Source organism: Quercus suber, unplaced genomic scaffold (assembly GCF_002906115.3).
Source record: "Quercus suber isolate HL8 unplaced genomic scaffold, Cork oak 2.0 scaffold_332, whole genome shotgun sequence".
NCBI classification, from domain to species: Eukaryota; Viridiplantae; Streptophyta; class Magnoliopsida; order Fagales; family Fagaceae; genus Quercus; species Quercus suber.
Genome location: NW_027069785.1, coordinates 545,908 through 566,034, shown reverse-complemented (window position 1 = coordinate 566,034; position 20,127 = coordinate 545,908). Strand labels below are relative to the sequence as shown.

The 20,127-nt window shown below is 37.6% G+C and overlaps 2 protein-coding genes and 1 long non-coding RNA gene across 3 annotated transcripts; 2 read left to right on the top strand and 1 right to left on the bottom strand.

Annotated features, from left to right (window-relative positions):
• The first annotated feature begins 4,498 nt into the window (after positions 1-4,498).
• On the top strand, positions 4,499-6,085 carry LOC112023850 (uncharacterized). Its single transcript, XM_065759558.1, has 2 exons — positions 4,499-4,572; positions 4,657-6,085. Exons 1-2 carry the CDS (start codon positions 4,499-4,501, stop codon positions 6,083-6,085), a joined length of 1,503 nt encoding a protein of 500 aa, XP_065615630.1.
• A 1,266-nt stretch (positions 6,086-7,351) lies between these two features.
• Positions 7,352-12,601, bottom strand: LOC136061601 (uncharacterized). Its single transcript, XR_010623426.1, has 2 exons — positions 12,377-12,601; positions 7,352-7,714 (listed from the first exon to the last, which is right to left on the bottom strand). It is a non-coding gene; the product is annotated as an uncharacterized LOC136061601 (long non-coding RNA).
• A 5,477-nt stretch (positions 12,602-18,078) lies between these two features.
• LOC136061593 (uncharacterized) lies at positions 18,079-18,810 on the top strand. The gene has a single exon (XM_065759557.1). It carries the CDS (start codon positions 18,079-18,081, stop codon positions 18,808-18,810), a length of 732 nt encoding a protein of 243 aa, XP_065615629.1.
• Positions 18,811-20,127: the final 1,317 nt, after the last annotated feature.

Genomic DNA, 20,127 nt, shown 5'->3' with positions numbered 1-20,127 from the left:
TGCGTCATCCTCAATCTTTACCTTAGAGACTCTACAAATTTCTCTACTCTCTTCCTCTCCATTGTCATACCCTTGAGAGGTCATTGACCAAATCCTTATCTCACCACATCTACATCTGTGAGAATGTTTATTTGGTGCTAAGGGAAGCAGTTTGGAAGGAACCAATATACATTGGTTGATGCTATGGTCTAGTAGCGGAATCCGAGAAGCTAAAGAAGAAATAGGTTCGGCGTAACCTCGTTGGAGCAAGAAGCTTGGAGGGCTTAGGTACTTGGGTAGATTAGGCTTGAAGGGTCTTCTGCTGTTCATCTATCCCAACTACATTTTTTAGTGGATTATTTGACCGCTTGGAGGGCGGCGGAGAGGTTTTACGCCGAGGACTTCAATTTCCTCTTCGATAACACATCGTGTATTGTCCGTGTGTTTGCATCTTCCTTTCCTTTATCTTTGCCCTATATTTACTGCTGTGGATGTGTTTATATTTGGCATAGATTAGTTATCAATTCTGTGATTGGCTTATGTTCATGTTCCGCACATAAATTGTTTGATTATAAACTTGAATTGATATTTTATTATTTGGGTTCTAAACGTTCAAGGGTGTTTTAGACACATTTTGAACTTTCAGTGGTGATGAGAATGATGATGATAGAGGTGATGAGGAGGATTCAAAGGCGACTCCTAACTATCAGTTAAGAAAGAGGCGGCACCATTGATTACCTGCAGTTCAAGACATATAGGTATACAACACACAATTCTTTTTTCCTTTTTTTTTTAAATGCGTTTTTCTTTCCCTTTTAGCAACATTTGGATTTAGTTTAAGACAAAGGATTGTATTAAGAACATCTTTTTACATTTATGCTTTTGATTGGGAATTTAGCACTTAATTTACAAGATATATCATAAATTGTATATTTCTATACAACTTTGCTTCTTTGATGCTTGCAATCTTGCGCTTGGAATATGTCTTGAATGATTCTTTAGGCTGTAGAAACCCTAGGGATGCTTTGGAGAGAAAGACTTTGCTCAAAACAGGGGAACATGGGCTTCTGCCAAGTGCCATACGTACATGAAGATGAGCCTACATACTTAGCTTTAACCTTGCATACACAAAGTTGACTCTGCATATGTGGGCTACGAATCAGAAAAACCCTAACCAACTTACTTTAGTATAAAAATAGATGTTTGAGTTTAAAACCCTCATCAACGTATTTCCAACCCAGAGAACACTTTTTTGAGTTCCTTCAATGGTAGAAAATTCTCCTCTTGATGTCTCGGCTTGGATTAAGAGGCTTGGTCCCGACTTCAAGGATTCCATTGCCCCTTACGGTATTTCTTGCATCTTCCCTTACCATTAAATTAGGGTGGATGAGCCTCTTCTTCGTACTACAGCCAACTATTAGGTTTCTTCTCGACATGTATTCTACTTCAATGGAATAGAACTATGCCCCACTATCGAGGAATTTGCTGCAATCATGGGTGAACTGGAGATTGATTATCTCATCTTCCTTACCATGGGCGGGGATCTCCCCTCCTTGCTGCAAGTTGTGTTGGGCATTCCTTCCACCATGAAAAATAGGTGGTGTGTTTTTGGGAAGCTCAACCTTAAGTTGGTTTTGAGTACTTTTTCGGTTCAACCCTGCCTATGGGTTAGAGGCCACACTCATACTTTCTTTGTGCCTTTTGCTTGTGTGCTCATGCAAGGTATTTCTTTCTTCAAAACTCGTATTGTGTGGACCTTCGGATGTGTATGATATCTTATGAGCTAAAGAGAGGTAACCCAGTGGGTTTGATCTTGGCGGAGACCCAGTGTGAAAGGTGCCAATTAAGTTACACAAAAACATCTAAACTTTAATTAAATCTCCTATTTCCCAATTATTTGAATTATATATATATATATATTGAGATAAAAGATAGAAATTTCATTAAAAGGTAAAAATAAGTATACAAAGGGTCTAGAACTCGGCCAGGCAAGAAAAAGTAACAAAGAAACAGGGGACGGCTACAATAATTACACTACATATTTTGCATGTATGTTTGTGAGTAGGGGTGGCAAAATTGGACACGACTCGAGAACCCGATACAACAGGACACAAAATTAGCAGGTTATAGGTTGAGACTTAATGGGTTCGTGTCATATTTGGGTTGACACGACAGACCCGTTTGATAAATGGGTTAGGTTAGGGTTCAACCAATGAAACTCGTTTAACCCGACTGACCCGTTTAATTAAATGAAATTTTACCAATATACCATTCAAACCCTAAGTATATAAACTTATTAGTTGTTGTAGTTTATTTTCTTTGACATATTGTGATTGATTATTTATGATATTGAGATATACTTTAATTTTGAATGATTATTTGTGATACTGTTACTCATTAGTTCTGAATTCTATATTTATAATATTTATTTGCTTATTTTTTCATAAATGTTTTTCTTCATTTTGATAAAATCAAATAAATAGGTCGACACGACTGACCTATTTAATAAATAGGTCATATTAGGGTTGAGAAATCTTGACCTGTTTAATAAACATGTCGGGTTAGTGTTGACTCATATAGTCGGATACGTATGAGTTGACACGACACGAACCCGACATGCGAACACGAATTGCCACCCCTATTTGTGAGCAATAGGATGTGTAGAAGTGGAAGTTACCTACAATTTTGAATAATACAATGAAATTAATTATTTTCAACACTAAGAGCCTTGTAGCTCTCAATTGTTTGACATCTTTTGGTATTTTCAAAAGATATCCAAAGTTCAAATTCTATCATCCCCAGCTATCAAGTATATAATAATAACAAATAATAATAATAATAATAATAAATTTTTACCTTTCCTCTATGCTTATACCACTTTATAAAGCAAAGCATATTGATTTACGTAGGAATGAAATGAAATTGCGTATCTGAGAAATTTTGGTTTACAAAAGAAAAGAAGCCTACCGAAAATGAGAATGTGGTCTGGCTTATGGTGTACTTGAAGTTGGGGACCGTCGAGTGAAGCATACAAGTTAGAGACTGCCACATATTGTTACTTAAGAGTCTCCCACAAACATGATATTTTTGCCTCTGTATCTTTCCAAGAAATCCCGACCGTTAAACCTATACAGCAATGTCAAGGAGACAAAAGTCAATATATGCGTGTGTAATTCATTGAAAATTTAGATATGGCCTAAAAGCATGTATTTAAACCTGGACCGGACCGTACGGTCGAACCGAAAAACCCGTGAACCGTTCATATTCACGGTCCATTTAAGGCTACGAACCATTCCATGCGAAAAAAGCATGGAACCGCCCAAACCGCGGTCCGATCGGCCTGTTCTGTGAACCGTGACCAGTTCTCACGGTTCAAGCGGGTGGGCTGTTTTAGCCTAAAACGGCGTCGTTTCGTCCTTCTTTTTTTTTTTTTTTTTTTTTTTCCTTTTCCCTAATGCGGCGTCGTTTTGGGCAATACCTGAAGTTCAGGTCCTGAACTAGGCTGAAACGATTTCTAAACCTAGTCTCTGAAAACTCAAATCTCTCTGCCTCTTCCTCACTCTCTCGTCCCTGCCTCTCCCTCATCGCCGCTGGATCCTCGTCGCCGTTGCAGCTCGCCGTCGCAACTCACGCATCGCCGATCTCGCCGTCGTAGCTCACGCATCCCAGATCGCAGCTCAACCATCGCAGCGCAGATCGCAGCTCACGCATCGCCGCTCCGCCGTCGCAGCTCCCGCATCGCCGCTCAGCCGTCGCAGCTCCCTCATTTCTCTCACGCTCATCGCCGTGTTACAATCAATTCCTTCACCGTCGACCAGCACACACATTTATCACGGCAAGTTTATTTCTTTGTTTTTCTTATTTTGATTTTTAGGCATTTAGAAAAACAAAAAAGTTTGTTAATATTATTTGATGTGCTATGATTCTTCCTTAAAGTCTAGCTTTTGAGATGGTATGCTGTAAATTATTGGCGAAATTACATATTGGAGCAACAGAGTGAATATTTGGTAGTGATGTTATGTTATTTTTACCTAAAAATTAAAGAAATTTAGGTTCACTTCTTGTATACAAATGGCTGTATATGGTGACACAAAATCATTCAATCAGTGAGATGTTGGTGTTGCTGAATTTTGATTAGGCATATGAATTAACTGGATAATTAGTGATAACAATCCTTAATTTTTGGGGCAGGAATTCCTCAACCATCTAAGTAAGGATTCGAATAAGCATCTGTTGTGTACTTTTAAATTTTTAATCAGATTATAACTGGAAAGGACAAAAGAATTTTGGTATGGAAAATATCCAAGGTTGCTGGCTTAATGTGTAACTGTCTAAGGTAGCAATAGAAATGCTAAGGCATGATAATTCTTGTTACATGATAATTCTTTGACTCTATGACTTTGTGTATATTAGTTTGTTAATTTGACTGTGTATAAAGTTGTGATTCTTTGACTATATGTATTTCAAAAATTGATGGGTCTATGTGTGTTTGATTGGTTGTTTAGTCTTTTAGATTAAAATGGAAACAGAGACCGAGTCTACTCCATCACATGAAGTTGATTCCAATGCAATGGAGTCTAGTTCAAGAGTAAGGTAAAAGGTTGATCCGGCTTGGGAACATTTTAGCCTTGGTAAGGATGAGAAGGGACGGAATACTTTTACATGTGTGTATTGTAGGCAAACATATAAAGGTGGGGGTATTAATAGGATGAAACGACACCTTGCGGGGATAAAAGGTGATATTGGATCGTATAAAAAGGTTTCTCATGATGTGAGATACCAAATGTTGGAATATTTGAAAGAGTTTGAGTTGAAGAAAAAAGCTGAGAAACAACATCAAGAAGAAATGTTTAGTGTGCCTTCCACAAATAGTGATATACAAGAAGATGAAGATGTTCAAGAAGTGTTTAGTAGTGGGTTGCCTAAAAAATCTGTTTTAGGTAAAAGAAAAGGTACAAGCTCAGTAGATAATTACTTTGCTCCAAGAACTACTCCAGGAGCTCAACCTGGTCTTAAAAGTGTGTTCCAAAGCAAAGAGAGGGTGAGGCAAGCTGATATGGCTATTGCAAGGTTTTTGTATGACAATTGCTTTTCTTTTAATGTAGTGAATTCAGTGTACTACCAAAAGATGATTGATGCCATAGCTGCTGCTGGTCCTGGTTACAAAGGTCCATCTTATCATGCTGTACGGGTCCCTTTGTTGAGGGATCAAAAGAAAGAGGTTCAGTTGTTAGTTGAGTCACAACGTAGGCATTGGGCAGAAGTTGGATGTACACTTATGGCTGATGGTTGGACAGATACTAGACATAGGTCATTGATTAATTTCCTTGTTTATTGTCCTAGGGGAATGGTATTTGTAAAATCAGTTGATGCCTCAGATATTGTGAAGAGTACCAGAAACTTGTTTAAATTATTTGATGAAGTAGTTACATGGGTTGGTCCAAAAAACATAGTTCACATGGTTACTGATAATGCTTCCAATTATGTATCTGCTGGTAAATTGTTGTGTGAAAAGTATAAGACTATTAGTTGGTCTCCTTGTGCAGCACATTGCCTGAATCTTGTGTTGCAGGATATGGGAGACATGCCTTATGTGGAGAGACTCAAAAGCCGTGCAACCAAAGTTACAGTTTTTGTTTATAATCATGTGGCTTTGATTGCTTGGTTGAGGAAGAGACCTGGTTGGACAGATATTGTACGCATGGGAGCAACAAGATTTGCTACTACTTTCCTTTCATTTGGAAGCCTTCATGTGCATAAGCATGACTTGCAAGCCTTAGTGACTAGCAAGTTCTTTGTGAACAATAGATTGGCAAGAGAGTCAAAGGAAAAAGAAGTAGTTTCTATCATTTTGGATAATTCTTTTTGGGATGATATTAATGTTCTTGTCAAGATTTCATCGCCACTTATCCATTTGTTACGGATTGTTGATTCTGATCAAAGGCCTGCAATAGGTTATGTGTATGAGGGCATGCATAGAGCACGGTTGGGAATCAAGAAGATCTTCCGAATGAAGAAGCACTTGTACAAGCCATACACCTCAATTATAAAAACCGTTGGGACAAACATTTGCGTAAAGATCTTCATGCTGCTGCATATTGGTTAAATCCTGCTTTTCAATATGATGAGGAGAATTTTTGTCGGAAACCAGCAGTAAATATGGCTGTTTTGGACTACATTGGGACAAAATATGATGGTGACAAAGAGAAAGTAATTAAGGAAACTCAATATTTTCGAGACCATATTGGGAGTTTTGATAGAGATCTCGCATTGTCAACAAGCACGACCACTCATCCAGGTGAGAAGTAATTAGTTTACTTTAATACTATAAACAAATCTTAGTTTTTTGTTCATGTTGAAAGTTAGTTTTGTTATTATAGTTAGAAACTTAGAATAACTGAAGTGATTATTCAATTGAAAGTTTGTTTGTTTATGTTGATTAATATTAGATTACGTTGTGTTATGAAAATCAGATGAATGGTGGAAGTTGTGGGGTGCTGATGCTCCAAACTTGCAAAAATTGGCAATTAGAATCCTTAGCCAAACTTCCGCCTCTTCTGGATGTGAGCGTTGTTGGAGTTTATTTGACCAAATACATTCTAAGAGGAGAAATAGGTTGGAGCATCAAAGGCTCAATGATCTTGTGTTTGTTCATCATAACTTGCGATTGAAACATAGGTAACTAAATGTTATATCTTGTCATTATATTAACTAGCGTTTAACCCACTCAATGCGCGGGATTATTTTATAATTTGGGATCACTTTTACATCACTCACGTCTCACACCATAAAACTCCTTTGATAGGTTTGACCTTTGTGTTGCATATGAGACATGCAAAAATAATACCCAATCTGTTGTTAACATTAACAATCTTGGCTTTGCATGTCACCAATTAATTTGATCTATCAGTGATAAAATTGTATATATGTTAAGATTATGCTGTTCCTTTTTATTTATTTAACAGATTAACAGCTTTCCTAGTACTTGAATAACTTGGACTTCAAAAAAGGAAAAAAGTAAGAGCCAAGCACAATAGATTAATAGGTTTCCTGATATTTAGTTTTCCAAAAGTTGGCGATCTCCTTTAATGGTTTGCATTTTGATTTTCTCAACTCCAAATATTTGCCTTATTCATGGCCTTTAGTTGTTATTTGTATAATATAAACATAAAAGGTCAACAATCAAGCTCAGTATCTAAAATTAGGACTCAGATTCATTACTTGAAATTAGAAGCTTTTTAATGTAGCACATATAAAAATGCATACACATAGCATTCTCAACTTTCATCAATCTTGTATTCCCAAAATAAGGCTGCACTGAACAGTGCGGCAATCTAATAGAGACAAATGAATCACAATCTACAATTATAACTAAGTTCAAAATTAGAATCACATATATTACAAAACTTAAATTCATGTTGATATAAGAGTCTTAGGATGCTCAGATTACAAAACCATAGCCTGAATACAAAAAATTAAATCTCTCATAATTTGAAATAAAACAGAAAATTAAGTAAATAAGAAAAGGGTATGAAGAATAGAACTTGGTGCATAATTCTTAAGCATTTTTTATGCTTCCAAGTCTTCTATTTCATCAACTATTTTTCTATTATGTAAGAAAGTTATCCATCTAGTCCTTTAGGAGGTTCTTTTGGCATAATTTCCTTTGTGACTTTTGGAATGTTAAAGTTGATTTAGGGTTTTGTTGCCCATGTGAATGACAGTCGATAGTTACCTACAAATTTTTTTAATCAGTTAAACATTAACATTTGTCATGTTTTCATATAAAGTATATGAGAATGATATCTAATAATATTTAAAAGAAACACCCAGATGATCAAATAGTTAAACTAAAAGGTGAGAAAAACATAACTTTCATTTCACAAAAATGATATAACTCGCGTGCTCAACACTTATTCCAAAGATCAAAACCACATCTATATTTCATGCCCAACTGACAAAACACAAAGTAGCAAGGCACATATTAATTAAGCTTAAATATAACTTAAGAAACCAAAATGCTCTAAAACAGAAAATGTAGTGAGCTCAAGGATTTCTATGGGTAATAGTGATCTGTGCAATTATTCTCTTTAGACTCTATGATATATCTACTCCCTTTAATTCAATTTAACTTGGCATGATGTTTCTATGGATAATAGTGATCTATGCAACTTTTCTCATCTCAAAGTCATCCTCAATGATTTATCGGAACAGTTCTTTTTTTATGTACTTAAGAATGTCCTTCCATTGTTCAAAGATTTCAATTGAAACTAAATAATGAAATCATGAGCAGGTTCTTGGTTTGCACAGCATGTGAAACCAAAAAATGACATCTCTTTAACAATTAGAGTAGAGATTGCGAACTATTTTTCATGTTGCATCAAATGTTGTAGCCTTACTTCCTACTTTTAAAGTCCTACAATAGAAGGTAAGATCCAATTCATGTCTAGTGGAATTTCAAGTGCATTGTATCATGCGTGTGATGTGTAACTGGTGTGCTCTATCTTTTACTGCTCTACAGGTGCATGATCTGTGTAAAACATCTTGCTTAGTTCCACTATTCATAAGATTTTAGTTTCAAGTTTAACATTTTTACTACTGCATTGGTATCAGTTTATGGATTTTTGGTTTTCTTTCTTGGTTGTGGTGAGCACTTTTGTATACCTAACTATTCTTAGTGAAACTGCAAAGAGGACAATCCATATAATTGCAGCCATTATTTCCGATTGCTCAAAAAAGAAAAAAAAAAGCATAGCGATTTTAAATTGCAGCAGAGAAAGATAAAAGAAATATTGCAAATGAAACCTAAGAAAACATTGAAAATATGGGTTGAATTGTAAAAAGTAATGCAGCAGTTCAATTTAAATCTGAAAAATGAAGGTTTGGACCACAACTAATCAAACCTTGATTCTACATTTGTTAGAGGTTCATGTACAGCCCAGAATTCAGATAGCTACAAAATCTATCAATAAGTGATCAATAAAATGGAACATAGTGGTTATAATGAAGTCCATACATATTAGAACAGAATACTAAAGTCACAAAATAGAGTACATATTCTTGGACAATGAAAATGAAACTTAACGTTATCTTGATTAACAAATTGAAGGAAAAAAAAAAAAAAAAACCCCACAGAACTCCATATCCAATCATTTTGACAGGAAGGCAACTTATTTAGAACTAACACCTAAAAATTAAAGAATTAAGATACCTACTTCAGCATTACATGGTATTGACATGCATTGTGGAGGCATGAAACCTATAGTAAACAAAGATGACCCACTATCCAAACATATATGATCATAGCTACAAAAAATAAATAAGTATCAAAACAATTTTCATTATATTCAAATTTTCTTTAAAATATTGATTTTCAATTGGAAATCTTATTTAGCAATACTATTAACTACTCTTCAATTGGCATATTTGATCCACATAAAAGAAAAAAGATATAATAGAAAAAACTTTGAAATTACAAACTAAGAATACATTTTTTTTTGATAAGGACAAACTATGGATAAAATTGGACAGAAAATAGTTAGCATTACTTTTTTTTTTTAACCATAGTAAAACACATATATGTTCAATCTACAAATCTCACCAATAATGGAGGATTTAGGGGATTTAAAGGTTCTCTCAAAGAGAATGCATCAAATTTTTTATTTTTTTAATAACATTAAAGCATAAATATTTTCAATTGGCAAAATTCCCCAATAATGGAGAATTAAAAGGCTTTCTGAGATATAACTCCCAAAGTAAATGACTTTAATCTGTTCTAGCATGTTCTTATGTTGCAGTTAGCCATGATGATGAGCCCTACTTATTATCCATTTTCCTTCATATCAACTCCTAGAAATGTGCTACAAAATTTAAAAGATAAGTGGGATAACATGCACACATAAAAAAGAAGAAGAAGAAGAAGAAGAAGAAGAAGAAGCTTGTTCTACATATTAAACTTTCTCAACAAAATAACAATATAAAAGTATGGTTCAATATCAATAGTTTGAGATTAAATTTAACCTCCTTGGTGGGCTAACAAACAAAAATTAAAATAAAGGAAACTACAGCTACTACTCTTTTTTAATCTATATAGTATACCAGTACCACTCCTCCATTGAGGAATTTTATCAATCATATTATACACAAACCCTCCCCTTCCAAAAAAATTCATTAGCATTGTTAAAATCAATGCAATAAACTTTAATATGAAAGAATTAAGAAAACCCATAAAAACCAAAAAATAAAAAACAGCCCACAATCCTTTCACACTCAGGACAAGGTGGAAACTTTTTATTACGTTGAGCAAGAAGTTTAGAGTGACAGAAGGGTAATATGGAATACCGCTGCTCCAATTGCCTCACAAGTCACAACCTTCCTCATTAACTACACACTGCCACCAACAATAGCCAAGTTGCCCTCTAAGAAGCTCTCATGTACACAACCCAACCATCAAATCACAATAAAAGTTGTCAACCACATACCAATCAGAAAATCTCATATTATACTTCTGAAAATATCTGAGACTTTCTCTGCAGCCAAACACAACAACCAAAAAAGGGGGAAAAAAGAGAGGAAAGAAAACATGTTGAAATAAAGAAATGGAACCCTATTGGAAGCAAATTGAATCTGAAAAATGAACAAACAAATAACTGATTCTTAGGTGCAGATTTTAGTCTTATAATCCAAATTGAGTTTTGAAATCAACAATACTTCAACTAAAAGCAATTTAAAAATAAAAGAATTAGTAAAACTAAATAAAAGTTAAAACGATTCACAATTATATGATGCAATTTTGTTGGACAGGGAGGAAAAGAGTGACCTTGAAGGAGTCGGTGCTTTGAGCTAATAGCATCACTGGGGAAGAGAATAAAAAAGGCCAACAAAACATCACTTAAGAATTTTATCAAACAACTTGTGTACATGTAAAAGAAACAACACTTAATGAATCATTGTAAAATTCAAATGTAACAAAAAAAAAAACTTCCTAAACACATATGTATTAGTACTTCCAAATTTGTAATTTGAGCCCATATCTAACCAAATTTGCCTAGACAATATTCAAGTGCATATGAATTAACTTTAGATTAAATTCTCATTCTAAACATATTGGGCATAAATCAGCAACTTAAATCTGAGAAGAACAAATTCCAAACCAAGTGAAAATTGAAACTCTAATTGATGATGGGAATAAAGTTGAGAATAATAGTGAGAGGTACACATCAAAATCTGCGCTAAACTTGGGAGAACAACTTGCTGCAAGGTTTCGTGAGAAGAGACCTCTATTTCCTAAAAAGTGAAAGCCAAAAAAGAAAGAAATATATGAAATAAAGAAAACACAGAACACAAATTGGAAGCAGAAAGTAAAATGAAAATAAAAAACAGTTTGTAGTTTTGGTTTTCAGAAGGTTCTAGGTTTTTATGCTTTGAAATTGTGTCCCCAAAACCAAACACAACAATTAATAACAGAAAACAGAGATTAAAAAAAATAGTAAGCATGTCAAATTAACCATTTAAATTAGGGGAAAAAATGGTGGGAGAAAGAAGAGGTGCCTATCGGAATGACTGAACGTCACTAAAATGTGAGAGATATCATTGAAACGTTTCCTTAATGCACCAAACGAAAAGTGACAATGTTTCAGTGTTTTTCAATGTAAATACAAAATCAACCACTTGTTAACAGAGTATAAATTAAGAACTGGAAAAATAAAGGGGAAAATTCATAAAAACTTACCTTTAATTTTGGTACTAATTCTAATGCATTTCATACCTCAATCATTGTGATCAGTGAACGCCGTAGCCTTTATCGACAATTGCAGGAAAAACTTATTATTTTTATTTTTTATTATTAAAAAAAGCACTCAAATAACTTTACAAAAACGAACAAAGAGAACATAGGAAACCAAAATATATCGAAGAGGTAATGAAATATATATCAATTAAAAAAATAAAAAATAAATAAAAAAATGAAATGCCATGCATTTAGGTAGATACCCAAAACGAATGCAACCCAAATAGGCAAAACAAAACCTATGCTAATCCAAATTCCCTAGTCAAAATCCAATATAATCAAAATACCACAAAAACCAAAGAACCAAACGAAAAGGTACAATTATTTGGCGGGCATACGGCCTAGTGAACTCCTTCTCTCTATCCCAGTCTTTTTTCTTTTGATTTGAACCGAAATGAATATCCCTCTTACGAACTCTATCTCACGATTTAGGTTTGCATATTAGAGAGTGGCAGCGAGAAGAAAGACAGATGAGAGAGGGGATAGGTTAAATTATTAAAAAATCTAAATCTAAACCAATCCAACCAAGAAATTCAAACCTAAATTATATTCAATTCCCAGATTTGAAAATGAAAAGGAAAAAAACAAAAACAAAAACAAAAACTTTACCGGTTATGGGTACACCGCTTCTCCTCTCTCCGTAGTCCCCACTCCATGCATTTTCTGTTTATCGGTCTGCCCAGGTTTTGGGTCAGCAAAATCGTTTTTTGAAACTTTTATATTTCGTCGCCTCTCTCTTTCTCTACTTCTTTCTCCATGTACTCATTGCCTCTCTATCTCTAATTCTCTATCGTGGTGTACATCCAAGTTTAATCGGTTAATTTTTTTATTTATAATGAGAGTCTTTTAAACCAGTTAAAAAGGAATTTTTATTTATAATGAGATGCTTTTAAATAGTGTGTAGAATGCTAACTAACATAATTTATCGCTTTTTAACTTATACGTGGCAGCATTATAAAGGGTCATTTTTCTTAACGTGGCAGCACCACCTTAAAGGCTTCTGCTATTATATATAGTATTAGATTTTTAAGAAGTCATTTATATAATGTAATTGTTAGTTACTAGTTATGTTCAAATTCCAATAATGAGTATGACATTTTATGATGCAGGCTTTATAACAAAAAGTTTAATTTTGACCCCATTGATTATGCAAGTATCGACAAAACTGATTTTTGGGTATATGTGGAAGAGGAAGACCCATACCTTAATTATGAAGAGTTGGAGAATGCAATTTATGAAGAGGGTGCATATCCAGCAGAGCCTTCTTCTAATATTGAAGGTTAGTTTATATGTAAACAATTTGATAACCTATAATGATTTTTCTTTTATTTTTTTCAAACTTGTGTAAACATTATAATGAATTTTCTTTTTATTTTGTTCAAACTTGTGTGTAGAATCTGTAGATGATAGCAGTGAGGTTGAAGGAATTGAGTTGGGAACATTTGGACTGCCTATTAGCCCTCCTCCTGGATTTTCAGGGAATGATGATGAGCATGCTAACTTTCATGACATTGATGATTTATCATCATAATAATTATGTTTGAACTTTGAAGTTCTATTTTGTGTTTTAGAGATAATTTCTATATCTTTTTGTAAGACATAATGTGTAACTTGGAGTTTAAAGTTTTGTTGTTGTTTTTTAGAAGTAAATTTTATGTATTTTTGTAAGAAACAATGTGTAGTTGTGTACTGTAACTTGTAGGCTTGTTTATGTATTTTTATTTTGTACTTTTAAGTTTTATGGATTACATTTACTTTTAGGTCTTCTTGTGCATTTGTAATAGAAGCAGTAATATAGAACAATGCCTCAGAACATCAGCAGTTGCTTATATAATGTAGTGTTCTTTAAATGGTTATATTCTACAGATTCAAGATAATATCAGATCTCTATTCTAGCATAGTAAAGTTTTTATCATCTTGACTTGTTTTTCTTTTTCCCCAATACGTCACATAATCTTTGTCTTTCAGTATCACTTTGATTTTGCATGGGCTTATATACTTTTGGACTTGTATCATTGCCTTTTGTTGTGCTACCTACTTCAGTTTCATTTTTATTTTTTTGGGGTCAATTTATTCTTTAATGATCGCTTTTCATGGATATGTTGTTCAGGTTGCAAAAGATAGTGCTAATGTCATTATATTGGATGAAAACTTTATGGCTATTTTAGTTAATTTTTCTAAATTTTATTAATTTAATGTTTTTATATATATTTAAAATAATTATTAAATTAATTATGACGTCATCACGGTTCGACCCCGGTTCGACCTCGGTTCAACCTTAAAAACCTTGAACCTCTCTCTTTTACGGTTCAATGAACGGTCCGGGTCTGAAAACCATGCCTAAAAGCACTAAGAATCACTTTTTTTTTTTTTTTTTTTTTATAGTGAAATTCTAGTAAGAGCATTCTCATTAAGAATGCTAAATACTATAAATGCTAAATTTTAACATTAAGTTTGTAAAAAAACACCAAAAAGCAAGCTACAACAAACATGCTAAACTTATTAAAAAAAAAAAAAAAAAGCAACTAAACTACATTGAACTTTCATCTTTGAAAGCTTACTGTAGCTCCAATTTAAAAATATATATATATTATTATTTTAATGCTTGTGGTGGAAAAGGTGGTTTGTGTAGTTGTTTTTTATTATTTTAATGAGTAATTTATATTATTTTAAACAAAATGATGAAAAAATAGAACTTTTGATGTTGAGCATATTGTAAAATAAATTGATAAAATAGCTTTTTAATATGCTAAATACTAAAATTTTTAAAAACTTTGATGGAAATGCTCTAAATATGAACGAAAAATAAGAGAAAATATTAATTATATTTTGCCATTTCAACAGATTATGAAAAAAGTCATGAAATTTTCTATGTCAATAATATTATTCTTTTCATAATTTGAGCTATGTGCCATTGTCAAGAAAAAGTTTAGGAACATCTCTTTTGTATCACAATTTTTATGATAATTATAAAATATTCGATTATTAATGGTAGAAAAAATGTAGTTAACCCATGTGAAAGTGATAAAATCGATCGCATCATCAATCAAACTGTGATAAAAAGAATCTGACAAATAATGTGATCAGATCAGAACTACAGTCAAAGCACCGAGTACCAACTTTTATTTTTGATAATTGAAAAATGGGTAGCGGGGCACCGAGTCCCAACTACCAACTACCAACTCAATAAAGAAAAGTTAGACTGGAATATATTTAAAGCCCAAAAGACCCGAATATCAATTTACACAATTTGGGTCTTGTGCCCAAACACTACCTTTTCTTTTGGGCTCCAAATTCAATAATTTTTTCAGAAAATATTTTATGCTGTCTAAGTCGGACTTACAATTTGTAGATCAAGCTAGGCTGATGACCTGCAATCTAAATGGGTCAGACAACCCTCCAAGTATCAAACCCATATTTAATGATTTGCAAATTGGATTTTACAATCCATAATTATGTTGAACTTAAGAATCAAGAATACGGACTTTATGATCCCCCCCCCCCCCCCACCACACACACACACACACACACACATACACACAAAAAAACCCAAATGAACTAAACTTAATGACCCATTTTGTTCCACCGATCGACCTAAAGGAGCTACGATCTTTTGGACTAAATAAACAACCCACAATTATAACAGGTTAAAAATTAACCAATAAATATTTTGTAGAATTGATAAATAACCAACTATAAGACTTAACTTTTTGAAGAAAAGGTCCGTTTCTTCAATTTTGTCCGGGTCATCTTTTCCTTTTTCCCTTCTTCCTCTTAAATCATGGTCCAAGTCGATTTATGTTTTGGGAAATGGTATTAAAATGGAATTTGTGTTTTGAAAGGTGTGAGATTTCAAAATCTAAATAATAAATAAGCTTGAGGAAGTGTCACATGTGTGGGCCTGTATGGTAGAGAATTTGATTGGCAAAGTTTTCACCTATGAAAACTTATTCTAATCCGATCCCACCGATTAAACACCTAAAACAATCCAGGAACATTTTTCAATTTTCAATCCTATTCAGGCTACATAACTTTTAGTTGGAACAATCCCATGAGTCTTCATCTTAAAATTTATATTTTACAGGTTCCCTGACAGTCCAGCAACAAATTGATTAAGTAGAATGTCGAAAATAATAAAATAATAATTTAGAGAGGGAGAAATTATTTACCTTGGAAGGTCACAACCATTTGGCTGCCATCTATATTTGAGGTATTCACGATCAGGTCTACCATTCTTGACGCAGTCAAAGCCTTGTCCGATGAAGGGACAAGTGGATGCATTATAAATCGGGTACGAATAATCAAAAACCCATCTCCCTTGAAAGTAATCGCAGCCTTGCACTTGTTGGTATTGGAGGGATGTCGCTACTAGTACTACGGATAGAAATAAACCAAACCAAAAAGCCATTTTAGATTGTCTTAAACATAAGTTTACAATTGGGGCCAAATAGATGCCATAGATTAAGACTCTATCAAAAATATAAAAAAATAAGTTGGAGGTCAGAGAGGCAAATCACTGTCTTTTATATTTAGGGCTTCCTAGGATGTTTTGGTTGATATTTCAATTTATTTATTTATTAAGAATATCCGGCCGCTAACCAGGGAGAAACATATTTCTTAACAAAGTTGATATTATCTATATATATAGTGTGGGGCCAGAAAATCAGGCAGCCTTGGCCCACTCCAAGCCAGGCCCAGGGGTCCGCGCCGAGGATGCATGAGGGGTCCGAGGATGAAAGCGCGAGGACCGGCCCCCGAAAAACATATCTGAGGATGGCCCCGTCCTCGGGCATCCGAGACCTCGGAAGAACACGAGCACCACCCCACCAAAGATGGGTCTTCTTGAATATCCGTGGAGGAGAGGGTCCAGTGCCACGTGTCGGCGAGGGAGCACGGCGAAGGAGCAAGCCTTAGGCGAGCTGTCACCTCTGCATTGAATGCCCTCGACTAACGTCCTGGCCGCATTAATGAGGACAGGACTCCTGAACAGTGCTGCCTTGGGTGCTGCAACCCACTGGAGGAATGGGGATGCGGCTGATGGGACAGGCTCTCAAGTGGTGGCCTGACTGATCAACAAATGGAGGGTTAGGATCAGTCTAGAGAGGTATATAACATAAGGAGTCTCTCCTGAAAGGGGGATGAGAGATCGGCATTAAGAAGTTCTGTAGTGACCTGTGCCCTTTGAACCTTTGTAATCGATCTTAAAAGAAGTAATAAGAACATCAAGCCTCGGAAGACCAGTCCAAGGAGCATCATTGTGCATCTCAATCCATGTTTAAGTTGATAAATCCACATGCAACCATGTTGGGCAGTTGCACCCCTTACTAGGGCCTAGTTCTTGAGCCCACTCTCTATAAATTCATTGAAGGGCAAGCTGGGCTTGGGTCCACTCTCTCAACCTGAAGAAGTGTCCCAAATCTGGTCCCTACAATTGGCGCCGTCTGTGGGAAGAACTTATGCGTCAGTAAGGACAACAGCCAGGTATGGTAGGGTCAGACCCTCACCAAGGGAGTTCCCATCGACACGAACCAGCAAGACCCCAACGTCTGAATGACTATGGCGACATGGGGCACGGCCAAAATGAGGAGAACGGACGATTCCAAGAAGGAAGCGTGCACACCTCACAAACTAGCGAAAGCCATACGCATAGAAGCGGCCGCGTGCCCCATGGAGGCGATAACGACCCAGCCGCGAGACCGCGGGAGGATAAGAGTCACGCCTCTCAGAGGCAGGAAGATAAGGCGGCCATGCAGCGAGAGATAGATGATCTCAAGAGAAAGTTGCGCCATGCACAGCGAAAGCAACCCGAACCCAGCCTTGACTTACCCTCTGACGACGAAAGTGATGACGATTATAGGCAAAGGTCGACGACACCCCCGAGTGAAGTTTTCTCCCACGAGGATGAGCGCTATCGGAGGCGTAGGCATGGCAGCCCCACCCTTAAGGGCTTGGGAAGTGACGCCATGAGCAGGGCGCTGGACCGGCTCTCCAAGTCGCCCTTTACGCGTCGCATAGACGAGGCGGTGCTTCCTCGGAGGTTCCAGCAGCCGACCTTCACCGTTTACAATGGCAAAATGGACCCCGTGGAGCACATGAGCCAGTTCAATCAGAGGATGGCCGTTCACTCTAAGAACGAGGCGCTGATGTGCAAAGTCTTCCCGTCCAGCTTGGGGCCTGTGGCAATGAGGTGGTTCAACGACTTGAGGACGAATTTCGTAGATTCGTACAGATAGCTAACCCAGGCCTTTGGTTCCCATTTTGTCACGAACAGCAGACCTCCTCGGCCCATGAGCGTGTTACTGTCCCTGACCATGCGCGATGACGAGACCCTCAAGGCTTACTCGGACAAGTATTGGGAGATTTACAACGAGTTGGACGGCAAGTACGATGATGTTGCCATCAACACGTTCAAGAACGGGCTCCCGATGGGGCACGGCCTGAGGAAGTCCTTAATTGGTAAGCCCGCCACCAGCGTGCGGCAGCTAATGGATCGGATCGACAAATACAAACGGGTGGAGGAAGACTTGCTACAGGGCAAGGGGAAGGAGAAGGCTATCCCTCAGGAGAGGAGGGATTCCAGGTCGGACCGATATAACAACGCCCGTCCGAGAAGAGATTTCATAGGGCAATCTGGGGCGACAAACGCCCAGGCTGTCGGCGCTGTGTTCCGAGAACCTGTGCACAGGGTGCTGGAAAAGATCAAGAACGAACTGTATTTCAAGTGGTCAAATAAGATGTCGGGGGACCCCGAGAAGCGTAATCAGGACCGCTACTGCCAATATCACCGGGACCACGGGCACGCTACGGAGGACTGTAGGAATATCTGGAACTATCTGGACCAGTTAGTCCGGGAAGGGCGGCTGAAGCATCTCCTGCACCATTCCAGCAGCCAGCAGGGCCAGACCTACAAGGAGCCACGGAGGGACAAAGCCATGGGGCAGCCCGCTGGAACGATTAATGTGATCTTGGCTGCGCCAGAAAAAACAGGCATGCGCCCCTCGCGGGTGCTGTCCGTAGCCCAGATGGCCACCGGGGAGTCCTAGTCAGAGCCAAAGAGGGCCAGAAGAGGCTGTCACCCGACCCTGACTTTTTCCGAGGAGGACAAGGACGGAACCACCCAACCCCACGACGACGCTTTGGTGATCACCCTCAGAATTGGGGGCTATGACGTCAAAAGGGTGATGGTGGACGGTGGCAGCGCGGCGGAGGTCATGTACCCCGACCTCTATAAGAGGCTGGGGCTAAAGCCCGAGGACTTGTCGCCCTATAGCTCCCCCTTGATGAGCTTCGATAGGAAGCTAGTCACCCCGGAGGGCATGATCAGGCTGCCCGTCCAGACCGGCTTGGAAGTAGTGGAGGTGGACTTTATAGTGGTGAACACGTACTCCCCCTACACTGCCATTGTGGGAAGGCCTTGGCTCCACACCTTAGGAGGTGTCGCCTCTTCCTTGCACTAGAAAGTGAAATTCCCGTCTGGAGACCGAATCCACGAGATTCGAGGGTGCCAGTCCACGACAAGGCAGTGCATGGTGGCAGCCACGTCACGTCCGCGAGATACGGAGTCCTTGGCCACCAGAGCCGAAAACTCATAGCAGCTAACCACCTCGGGGGCACCAGCTGACACGGCCGCCGAGGAAGCAAGGCTCGAAGGCCTAGAGAAAGTGGTCATCAATGACGACCAAGAGAGGTTCTTTCAGGTTAGAACCCAATTGCCCCCCCGAGAGAAGGAGGAGTTGCTTGAGTTTCTCAAGAGTAACCTGGACGTGTTTGCATGGGACCCCTGCGACGCCCCAGGGATTGACCCATCCTTCATATGTCACCGCCTCAACGTCAACCCTTCGGTGACCCCCAAGAAGCAGCCGTCCTAACGCCCATCAAAGGAACACGCCGAGGCAGTTAAGGAAGAGGTCAACAAACTTAAGCGCGCGGGCGCTATTAAAGAGGTATTCTACCCCGAATGGTTAGCCAACACTGTGGTGGTCAAGAAGAAAAGTGGGAAATAGAGGGTTTGCGTGGACTTCACGGACCTTAATAAAGCCTGCCCGAAGGACCCCTTCCCAATGCCACGGATAGACCAGCTGGTGGATGCAACCGCAGGCCATTCTCGGATGAGCTTCCTAGACGCCTTTCAAGGCTACCACCAGATCCCATTAGCCTTGGAGGATCAGGAGAAGATGGCCTTCGTAACGCCCATTGGGAACTACCACTACAAGGTGATGCCATTCGGCCTGAAGAATGCTGGATCTACTTATCAGAGGATGATGACGAGAATGTTCGAGCCATTGTTGGGCAAAAAAATTGAGATCTATGTTGACGATATGGTGGTGAAGAGCAGATTGGTGTCCAAGCATCTGTGGGAC